Source organism: Triticum aestivum, chromosome 2A (genome assembly GCF_018294505.1).
Source record: "Triticum aestivum cultivar Chinese Spring chromosome 2A, IWGSC CS RefSeq v2.1, whole genome shotgun sequence".
Classification (NCBI taxonomy): domain Eukaryota; kingdom Viridiplantae; phylum Streptophyta; class Magnoliopsida; order Poales; family Poaceae; genus Triticum; species Triticum aestivum.
Genome location: NC_057797.1, coordinates 35,709,579 through 35,721,655, shown reverse-complemented (window position 1 = coordinate 35,721,655; position 12,077 = coordinate 35,709,579). Strand labels below are relative to the sequence as shown.

Genomic DNA, 12,077 nt, shown 5'->3' with positions numbered 1-12,077 from the left:
TCAAAAATAATCGGGAATGGATCGGCAGGCGGATGAAAGCGGACGCACGTCCATTTGAGTCGGCACATTGGGCCGGTTTTTTTGTCCGCGCCGATCCAAATGAACGGCCGCAGACAAAATGGGTCGTGCCATTAGAATTGCTCTTAGGGATGTAGAGATATCTCCTACGTTCACGTGTTTAGGAGGTGTGCTGAAGCAGAAGTGCGAAGAAAATAACATAGTTTGCGGACCCCGGCTATGAGTTGAGTGGATAAACTACTTCAGTAGTTAATGCTTACATTCCAGTTTGTCTGCCATCGAATTATTCCCTCCAGGTCCACGGTTCAATTTCTGCAGTTTGACTGATTCCACTTAAACCTAAAAATATTTTTTAAACATTATTCGCATCAACAACTTTCAGGCACCAACCGCAAAAAGTCTCCGTTGTTCCTCCGTTTTCCTTCGACCTGCGAAGCCACAAAAATTAGCTGTGCAGGCGGCGTAATACACTAGCGACTAGCATGGCGACGGCGGTCACCGGTGCAAGTGACCCGTCACCGATCGTGCAGACAAGGCCAGCGAGCACGGCGGATGAGACACGGCCCCTGCCTCACGTCGTCCTGCTGGCCAGCCCCGGCATGGGCCACCTCATCCCCCTGGCCGAGCTCGCGCGCCGGCTCGCGGTTGACCACGGCTTCGCCGCAACGATCGTCACGCTCACCAACCTCTCCGACGCGGCCGCCGACGCCGCCGTGCTCTCCTCCATGCCGGCGTCGGTCTCGACCGCTGTGCTCCCCTCCGTCGCGCTGGACGACCTCCCGCCGGGCGTCGGCTTCGGCACCCTCATGTTCGAGCTCCTCCGCCGCTCGCTCCCGCACCTCCGCGCGCTCATGTGCTCGGCGGTCGGCCTCGGCCCCATCGCCGCGCTCGTGTGCGATTTCTTCGGCACCGCCGCGCTCCCTCTCGCCGCGGACCTCGGCGTCCCGGGGTACGTCTTCTTCCCCAACAGCTTCACCTTGGTCTCCGTCATGCGGCGCCTCGCGGAGCTCCACGACGGCGCCGCCCCCGGCGAGTACCGCGACCTCCCGGACACTCTCCGGCTCCCGGGCTGCGTGCCGCTGCGCCACGCCGAGCTGCCCGACGGGTTCCGCGAACGTACCGACCCTGTCTACGCCTACCTCGTCGAGGAGGCGCGGCGGTACGGCCGCGCCGATGGCTTCTTGGTCAACAGCTTCGAGGAGCTGGAGTCCGCCGTCGCGGAGGCGTTCGACCGGGACGCCGCGGACGGCGCGTTCCCGCCGGTGTATCCCGTGGGGCCGTTCGTCCGGTCAAGCAGCTCCAACGAAGAAGCCGACGAGCTGGACTGCCTGGGGTGGCTCGACCGGCAGCCGGCGGGATCAGTGGTGTACGTCTCCTTCGGCAGCGGCGGCGCGCTGACCGTGGAGCAGACGGTCGAGCTCGCCACCGGCCTGGGGACGAGCGGCCACCGGTTCCTCTGGGTGGTGCGCATGCCAAGCCATGACGGGAACAACAACGCCTTGGGGGCCGACGGTAGCTACCGGAGCCAGGACGACCCGCTGGCATGGCTTCCGGAAGGCTTCCTGGAGAGGACGAAGAGCAGGGGCCTCGCCGTGGCCGGGTGGGCGCCGCAGGTGCGCGTGCTGGCGCACCCCGCGACGGCGGGGTTCATGTCGCACTGCGGGTGGAACTCGACGCTGGAGAGCCTGGCCTCCGGCGTCCCGATGGTCACCTGGCCGCTGTACGCCGAGCAGAAGATGAACGCGGCCATCCTGACGGAGTTGGCAGGGGTGGCACTGCGGCCGGCGGTGAGACGAGAGGACGGCTTCGTGGCGGGCGAGGAGGTCGCGGCGGCCGTCAGGGAGCTCATGGAAGGGGAGAAGGGAAGAGCGGTGCGCCAGCAAGCCAGGCGGCTTCAGGAGGCAGCGGCACGGGCGTGTACGCCGGAGGGGCCGTCGCGGTGGGCGCTGGAGAAGGTGGCCGGCAAGTGGATGGCCGGGCTTCGCAACGGGGATTGACTTGGTGCATGTTTTTTTTATCGAAAAAAACATATTATTTGTACACATGGGACAATCCATGATACTCTGTTTTCTCTCTCCCTACTCTGTTTTGTGGAATGAAAATGCACGGTAATTGTTTGAAGAGTTGTCCTGATTTTCGTCCTAGTTAAACATGTTACTTAGATCACAATAGTTATATGTAAGTCATCTGAATTTACGATTTCGGAAAATGAAGTAGGCTCGCCGGGGAAGGAAGGAAGAAAGGAGCATCCGCTGCCGATCTATATTAGGGTGGCAGGCTCGCCGACAATCTATTTTGGGGTGGTAGGGTGGTAGACTCGCCGACTATTTGTCTTATAATGGCAGGCCGATCGATGATATATCTTATGGGTGTGAAGGCGGTGTAGGTTCACCAGGAAAAGAACTGCTCATTGTCAGGGTTAGAGGGATGGCCAGGGGGCAGCTGTAGCACGTCAGTGGACGGTGATTGGGGGAGGGCCGGCGGCAAGACTGACACGGGAGCGCTGCCGGCCACGAGCAGCAGCAGCAGGCGGTTCAGCTGTTGGTGACTCTGTGGCTTGAGGTAGAAGACGCGGTCTCAAGGTTGAAGAGGGCCCTCTGGCCATTCATTTTCGATCAGACGGTTAGAAAACCAATCGACTAATCCAAATGAAATTTTCAGTTGACTGGTCTTTAGCCGGTGCCTGTTTAGATCAACATTGCACACTGGTTCGCAAGCATGTGTGATTGACCCTCCACATTGCACACCATTTTCATGTTCTAACATTGTGCAATGGGCCCCACCTATGACCTATCGCATTCAATTTTCGTATACTAACCGTGTGGAATGGATCCCTTCTACCACACACAATTTTCAATATTTAACTGTGTGCTATGGACCCCTCTATCGCACACACGTCTGGAAAAGGTGTACCATGGCACCCTTAATCAATACAGGCAAAGCACGTGTTTTCGAGAACCATGTGTGATTCGGAGTTTGAACCGTTTGCATAGGCCCTTTTGCGTACTACTCCCTCCGTTTCAAAATAGATGACCCTACTTTATACTAACTTTGATATAAAGTTGGGCCATCTATTTTGAAACGGAGGGAGTAGTGCGGATGGACCGAGTGTGCATCGCCGACAAGCGGCCTACAACACCGGGATCCCCGACAGTGCCGAACAGTCAGGCGAGCACAAAGAAGGCCAAGCAGGTGACGCGAGAGAAGTATCGTCTGACGAATCACGCTTCTACCCACACAGACAAGCACACGAGATGACACACGACGGATCAATGCAAAATACCTCATAAAAGGGGGCTCCGCACACGCCTGCGGCTCACACTTCAATGATTCCAAGAGCCGTCGTCAATGTGAGGCACGGGATTGCGCGATCGGATGAAGTGGAGGGTGTTGGGCATGTGGAGGCATGTGGCACAGGCTGATCAGACGGTGCAAAAGACGTCGGAGGGCATAGATGCCCCAAGGAGGCGGGTATTCGAACATGCTTTGATAATGACCTCATAAATTAACCCCTTGATGTCCGGTGCGGATTTCTGAAACCTTGGTCTAGGCGCACCCGATAAGCAACTTAAAAAAAGTAAAATATACTAAAATGTGAAAATAATTTCGTCACAATCATTGTCTAGTGTATTACTCACTGTAAGTTTCGAGACAAATAAATTCTGTGGTATTGTTGGAAAAAAATGCAAGTACAAACTATGTGAATAGTAAAATTATAATATAGTGGAATCTAATCTCGAGCTCAAATGCTTCTACATGAATAGTAAATTTGAAAAAAAAATCTGAAATTTTTTATGGCAAACTTTAAGGAATGTTTGGAGTGCATACAGAATTCATTATGAAATCACATTGGTGCAAGGCGTGGTAAGAAAAATAAAATCGATGCTATGAAAATGTTACTTTCAAACGCATTTTGGAGCTCTGATTTTGTTGTATTTGCCACGACTTCCTCCAATGTGATTTCTGAAGGAAATATGCCCTAGAGGCAATAATAAAGTTATTATTTATTTCCTTATATCATGATAAAAGTTTATTATTCATGCTAGATTTGTATTAACCGGAAACATAATACATGTGTGAATACATAGACAAACAGAGTGTCACTAGTATGCCTCTACTTGACTAGCTCGTTAATCAAAGATGGTTATGTTTCCTAACCATGGACAAAGAGTTGTCATTTGATTAACGGGATCACATCATTAGTTGAATGATCTGATTGACATGACCCATTCCATTAGCTTAGCACACAATCGTTTAGTATGTTGCTATTGCTTTCTTCATGACTTATACATGTTCCTATGACTATGAGATTATGTAACTCCCGTGTGCCGGAGGAACACTTTGTGTGCAACCAAACGTCACAACGTAACTGGGTGATTATAAAGGTGCTCTACAGGTGTCTCCAAAGGTACATGTTGGGTTGACGTATTTCGAGAGTAGGATTTGTCACTCCGATCGTCGGAGAGGTATCTCAGGGCACTCTCAGTAATGCACATCACTTAAGCCCGGCAAGCATTGCAACTAATGAGTTAGTTGCGGGATGATGTATTACGGAACGAGTAAAGAGACTTGTCGGTAACGAGATTGAACTAGGTATTGGATACCGACGATCGAATCTTGGGCAAGTAACATACCGATGACAAAGGGAACAACATATGTTGTTATGCGGTCTGACCGATAAAGATCTCCGTAGAATATGTAGGAGCCAATATGGGCATCCAGGTCCCGCTATTGGTTATTGACCGGAGACGTGTCTCGGTCATGTCTACATTGTTCTCGAACCCGTAGGGTCCGCACGCTTAAGGTTTCGATGACAGTTATATTATGAGTTTATATGTTTTGATGTACCGAAGGTTGTTCGGAGTCCCGGATGAGATCACGGACATGACGAGGAGTCTCGAAATGGTCGAGACATAAAGATTGATATATTGGAAGCCTATATTTGGATATCGGAAGTGTTCCGGGTGAAATCGGGATTTTACCGGAGTACCGGGAGGTTACCGGAAACCCCCTGGGAGCTATATGGGCCTTAGTGGGCCTTAGTGGAAGAAGAGGAGAGGCAGCCAGGGCTGGGCCGCACGCCCCTCCCCCCTAGTCCGAATAGGACAAGGAGAGAGGGGGCCGGCGCCCCCCTCCTTCTCTCTCTCTCTTTTCCACCTCGCAAATCCTATTCCAACTAGGATTGGGGGAGAAGTCCTACTCCCGGAGGGAGTAGGACTCCTCCTGGCGCGCCCTATGATGGCCGGCCGGCCTCCCCCTCTTGAACCTTTATATACGGAGGCAGGGGCACCCCAGAGACACACAAGTTGATCCACGTGATCATATTCTTAGCCGTGTGCGGCGCTCCCTTCCACCATAGTCCTCGATAATATTGTAGCGGTGCTTAGGCGAAGCCCTGCGACGGTAGTACATCAAGATCGTCACCACGCCGTCGTGCTGACGGAGCTCTTCCCCGACACTTTGCTGGATCGGAGTCCGGGGATCGTCATCGAGCTGAACGTGTGCTAGAACTCGGAGGTGCCGTAGTTTCGGTGCTTGATCGGTCGGGCCGTGGAGACGTACGACTACATCAACCAAACGCTTCCGTTGTCGATCTACAAGGGTACATAGATCACACTCTCCCCTCTCGTTGCTATGCATCACCATGATCTTGCGTGTGCGTAGGAAATTTTTTGAAATTACTACGTTCCCCAACAGTGGCATCCGAGCCTAGGTTTTATGTGTTGATGTTATATGCACGAGTAGAACACAAGTGAGTTGTGGGCGATATAAGTCATACTGCTTACCAGCATGTCATACTTGAAGGAAATATGCCCTAGAGGCAATAATAAAGTTATTATTTATTTCCTTATATCATGATAAATGTTTATTATTCATGCTAGAATTGTATTAACCGGAAACATAATACATGCGTGAATACATAGACAAACTTAGTGTCACTAGTATGCCTCTACTTGACTAGCTCGTTAATCAAAGATGGTTATGTTTCCTAACCATGAACAAAGTGTTGTTATTTGATTAACAAGGTCACATCATTAGTTGAATGATCTGATTGACATGACCCATTCCATTAGCTTAGCACCCGATCGTTTAGTATGTTGCTATTGCTTTCTTCATGACTTATACATGTTCCTATGACTATGAGATTATGCAACTCCCGTTTACCGGAGGAACACTTTGTGTGCTACCAAACGTCACAACGTAACTGGGTGATTATAAAGGAGCTCTACAGGTGTCTCCAAAGGTAGATGTTGGGTTGGCGTATTTCGAGATTAGGATTTGTCACTCCGATTGTCGGAGAGGTATCTCTGGGCCCTCTCGGTAATGCACATCACATAAGCCTTGCAAGCATTGCAACTAATGAGTTAGTTGCGGATGATGTATTACAGAACGAGTAAAGAGACTTGCCGGTAACGAGATTGAACTAGGTATTGGATACCGACGATCGAATCTCGGGCAAGTAACATACCGATGACAAAGGGAACAACGTATGTTGTTATGCGGCCTGACCGATAAAGATCTTCGTAGAATATGTAGGAGCCAATATGGGCATCTAGGTCCCGCTATTGGTTATTGGCCGGAGATTTGTCTCAGTCATGTCTACATTGTTCTCGAACCGTAGGGTCCGCACGCTTAACGTTACGATGACAGTTATTATGAGTTTATGCATTTTGATGTACCGAAGTTAGTTCGGAGTCCCGGATATGATCACGGACATGACGAGGAGTCTCGAAATGGTCGAGACATAATGATTGATATATTGGACAGCTATATTCGGACACCGAAAGTGTTTCGGGTGATTTCGGAGAAAACCGGAGAGCCGGAGGGTTACCGGAACCCTACCGGGAGAAGTATTGGGCCATATGGGCCTTAGTGGAGAGAGAGAGAGAGGGGCTGCAAGAGGTGGGCCGCGCACCACCTCCTCCCTGGTCCGAATTGGACTAGGAGAGGGGGGCGGCGCCCCCCCCCCCCTTTCCTTCTCCCACTCCACCTCTTTCCCCCTCCTAGTAGGAGTCCTACTCCTACTAGGAGGAGGACTCCTCCTTGGCGCGGCACACCTGGACGGTCGGCCTCCTTTCCTTGCTCCTTTATATACGGGGGCAAGGGGGCACCTCTAGACACACAAGTTGATCCACGTGATCGTTCCTTAGCCGTGTGCGGTGCCCCTTGCCACCATATTCCACCTCGATCATATCGTTGTAGTGCTTAGGTGAAGCCCTGCGTCGGTAGAACATCATCATCGTCACCACACCGTTGTGCTGACGGAACTCATCCCCGAAGCTTTGCTGGATCGGAGCCCGGGGAGCGTCATCGAGCTGTACGTGTGCTAAGAACTCGGAGGTGCCAGAGTAACGGTGCTTGGATCGGTCGGATCGGGAAGACGTACGACTACTTCCTCTACGTTATGTCAACGCTTCCGCAGTCGGTCTGCGTGGGTACGTAGACAACACTCTCCCCTCTCGTTGCTGTGCATCACCATGATCTTGCGTGTGCGTAGGAATTTTTTTGAAATTACTACGTTCCCCAACAGTGGCATCCGAGCCTAGGTTTTATGGTTTGATGTTATATGCACGAGTAGAACACAAGTGAGTTGTGGGCGATATAAGTCATACTGCCTACCAGCATGTCATACTTTGGTTCGGCGGTATTGTTGGATGAAGCGGCCCGGACCGACATTATGTGTACGCTTACGCGAGACCGGTTCTCCCGACGTGCTTTGCACAAAGGTGGCTTGCGGGTGAATGTTTCTCCAACTTTAGTTGAACCGAGTGTGGCTACGCCCGGTCCTTGCGAAGGTTAAAACGGAGTCAAATTGACAAACTATCGTTGTGGTTTTGATGTGTAGGTGAGATTGTTCTTACTTAAGCCCGTAGCAGCCACGTAAAACTTGCAACAACAAAGTAGAGGACGTCTAACTTGTTTTTGCAGGGCATGTTGTGATGTGATATGGCCAAGACATGATGCTAAATTTTATTGTATGAGATGATCATGTTTTGTAACCGAGTTATCGGCAACTGGCAGGAGCCATATGGTTGTCGCTTTATTGTATGCAATGCAATCGCGATGTAATGCTTTACTTTATCACTAAGCGGTAGCGATAGTCGTGGAAGCATAAGATTGGCGAGACGACAACGATGCTACGATGGAGATCAAGGTGTCGCGCCGGTGACGATGGTGATCATGACGGTGCTTCGGAGATGGAGATCACAAGCACAAGATGATGATGGCCATATCATATCACTTATATTGATTGCATGTGATGTTTATCTTTTATGCATCTTATCTTGCTTTGATTGACGGTAGCATTATAAGATGATCTCTCACTAAATTATCAAGAAGTGTTCTCCCTGAGTATGCACCGTTGCGAAAGTTCTTCGTGCTGAGACACCACGTGATGATCGGGTGTGATAGGCTCTACGTTCAAATACAACGGGTGCAAAACAGTTGCACACGCGGAATACTCAGGTTATACTTGACGAGCCAAGCATATACAGATATGGCCTCGGAACACGGAGACCGAAAGGTCGAGCGTGAATCATATAGTAGATATGATCAACATAGTGATGTTCACCAAAGAAACTACTCCATCTCACGTGATGATCGGACATGGTTTAGTTGATTTGGATCATGTGATCACTTAGAGGATTAGAGGGATGTCTATCTAACTGTGAGTTCTTAAGTAATTTGATTAATTGAACTTAAACTTATCATGAACTTAGTACCTGATAGTATCTTGCTTGTTTATGTTTGATTGTAGATAGATGGCTCGTGCTGTTGTTCCGTTGAATTTTAATGCGTTCCTTGAGAAAGCAAAGTTGAAAGATGATGGTAGCAATTACACGGACTGGGTCCGTAACTTGAGGATTATCCTCATTGCTGCACATAAGAATTACGTCCTGGAAGCACCGCTGGGTGCCAGGCCTGCTGCTGGAGCAATACCAGATGTTATGAACGTCTAGCAGAGTAAAGCTGATGACTACTCGATAGTTCAGTGTGCCATGCTTTACGGCTTAGAATCGGGACTTCAACGACGCTTTGAACGTCATGGAGCATATGAGATGTTTCAGGAGTTGAAGTTAATATTTCAAGCAAATGCCCGGATTGAGAGATATGAAGTCTCCAATAAGTTCTATAGCTGCAAGATGGAGGAGAACAGTTCTGTCAGTGAGCATATACTCAAAATGTCTGGGTATAATAATCACTTGATTCAGATGGGAGTTAATCTTCCAGATGATTGCGTCATTGACAGAATTCTGCAATCACTGCCACCAAGCTACAAGAGCTTCGTGATGAACTATAATATGCAAGGGATGAACAAGACTATTCCCGAGCTCTTCGCAATGCTGAAAGCTGCGGAGGTAGAAATCAAAAAGGAGCATCAAGTGTTGATGGTTAACAAGACCACTAGTTTCAAGAAAAAGGGCAAAGGGAAGAAGAAGGGGAACTTCAAGAAGAACGGCAAGCAAGTTGCTGCTCAAGAGAAGAAACCCAAGTCTGGACCTAAGCCTGAAACTGAGTGCTTCTACTGCAAGCAGACTGGTCACTGGAAGCGGAACTGCCCCAAGTATTTGGCGGATAAGAAGGATGGCAAGGTGAACAAAGGTATATGTGATATACATGTTATTGATGTGTACCTTACTAATGCTCGCAGTAGCACCTGGGTATTTGATACTGGTTCTGTTGCTAATATTTGCAACTCGAAACAGGGACTACGGATTAAGCGAAGATTGGCTAAGGACGAGGTGACGATGCGCGTGGGAAACGGTTCCAAAGTCGATGTGATCGCGGTCGGCACGCTACCTCTACATCTACCTTCGGGATTAGTATTAGACCTAAATAATTGTTATTTGGTGCCAGCGTTGAGCATGAACATTATATCTGGATCTTGTTTAATGCGAGACGGTTATTCATTTAAATCAGAGAATAATGGTTGTTCTATTTATATGAGTAATATCTTTTATGGTCATGCACCCTTGAAGAGTGGTCTATTCTTATTGAATCTCGATAGTAGTGATACACATATTCATAATGTAGAAGCCAAAAGATGCAGAGTTGATAATGATAGTGCAACTTATTTGTGGCACTGCCGTTTAGGTCATATCGGTGTAAAGCGCATGAAGAAACTCCATACTGATGGACTTTTGGAACCACTTGATTATGAATCACTTGGTACTTGCGAACCGTGCCTCATGGGCAAGATGACTAAAACACCATTCTCCGGTACTATGGAGAGAGCAACAGATTTGTTGGAAATCATACATACAGATGTATGTGGTCCGATGAATATTGAAGCTCGTGGTGGATATCGTTATTTTCTCACCTTCACAGATGACTTAAGCAGATATGGGTATATCTACTTAATGAAACATAAGTCTGAAACGTTTGAAAAGTTCAAAGAATTTCAGAGTGAAGTTGAAAATCATCGTAACAAGAAAATAAAGTTTCTACGATCTGATCGTGGAGGAGAATATTTGAGTTACGAGTTTGGTGTACATTTGAAAAATTGTGGAATAGTTTCGCAACTCACGCCACCCGGAACACCACAGCGTAATGGTGTGTCCGAACGTCGTAATCGTACTTTACTAGATATGGTGCGATCTATGATGTCTCTTACTGATTTACCGCTATCGTTTTGGGGATACGCTCTAGAGACGGCCGCATTCACGTTAAATAGGGCACCATCAAAATCCGTTGAGACGACGCCTTATGAACTGTGGTTTGGCAAGAAACCAAAGTTGTCGTTTCTGAAAGTTTGGGGCTGCGATGCTTATGTGAAAAAGCTTCAACCTGATAAGCTCGAACCCAAATCGGAGAAATGTGTCTTCATAGGATATCCAAAGGAAACTATTGGATACACCTTCTATCACAAATCCGAAGGCAAGACTTTTGTTGCTAAATTCGGAAACTTTTTGGAGAAGGAGTTTCTCTCGAAAGAAGTGAGTGGGAGGAAAGTAGAACTTGACGAGGTAACTGTACCTGCTCCCTTGTTGGAAAGTAGTACATCACAGAAAACTGTTTCTGCGACACCTACACCAATAAGTGAGGAAGTTAATGATAATGATCATGAAACTTCAGAACAAGATACTACTGAACCTCGTAGATCAACCAGAGTGAGAACCGCGCCAGAGTGGTACGGTAATCCAGTTCTGGAAGTCATGCTACTAGATCATGATGAACCTACGAACTATGAAGAAGCGATGGTGAGCCCAGATTCCGCAAAATGGCTTGAAGCCATGAAATCTGAGATGGGATCCATGTATGAGAACAAAGTATGGACTTTGGTTGACTTGCCCGATGACCGGCAAGCAATTGAGAATAAATGGATCTTTAAGAAGAAGACTGACGCTGACGCTAATGTTACTGTCTACAAAGCTCGACTTGTCGTAAAAGGGTTTCGACAAGTTCAAGGGGTTGACTACAATGAGACCTTCTCACCCGTAGCGATGCTTAAGTCTGTCAGAATCATGTAAGCAATTGCCGCATTTTATGATAATGAAATTTGGCAGATGGATGTCAAAACTGCATTCCTGAATGGATTTCTGGAAGAAGAGTTGTATATGATGCAACCGGAAGGTTTTGTCGATCCAAAGGGAGCTAACAAAGTGTGCAAGCTCCAGCGATCTATTTATGGACTGGTGCAAGCCTCTCGGAGTTGGAATAAACGCTTTGATAGTGTGATCAAAGCATTTGGTTTTATACAGACTTTCGGAGAAGCCTGTATTTACAAGAAAGTGAGTGGGAGCTCTGTAGCATTTCTGATATTATATGTGGATGACATATTACTGATCGGAAATGATATAGAATTTCTGGATAGCATAAAGGGATACTTGAATAAGAGTTTTTTAATGAAAGACCTCGGTGAAGCTGCTTACATATTAGGCATAAAGATCTATAGAGATAGATCAAGACGCTTAATTGGACTTTCACAAAGCACATACCTTGACAAGATTTTGAAAAAGTTCAAAATGGATCAGGCGAAGAAAGGGTTCTTGCCTGTGTTACAAGGTGTGAAGTTGAGTCAGACTCAATGCCCGACCACTGCAGAAGATAGAGAGAAA

At 48.1% G+C, this 12,077-nt stretch overlaps 1 protein-coding gene across 1 annotated transcript; it reads left to right on the top strand.

Annotated features, from left to right (window-relative positions):
- The first annotated feature begins 445 nt into the window (after window positions 1-445).
- Window positions 446-2,119, top strand: LOC123184506 (UDP-glycosyltransferase 72B1-like). The gene has a single exon (XM_044596606.1). The coding sequence runs from the start codon at window positions 501-503 to the stop codon at window positions 2,013-2,015; it is 1,515 nt and encodes a 504-aa protein (XP_044452541.1). The 5' UTR covers window positions 446-500; the 3' UTR covers window positions 2,016-2,119.
- The last annotated feature ends 9,958 nt before the right edge of the window (window positions 2,120-12,077 follow it).

What these genes read in the sequence shown, in the direction of transcription:
- LOC123184506 (XM_044596606.1), top strand. Translation starts at nt 501, where the DNA reads ATGGCGACGGCGGTCACCGGTGCAAGTGACCCGTCACCGATCGTGCAG.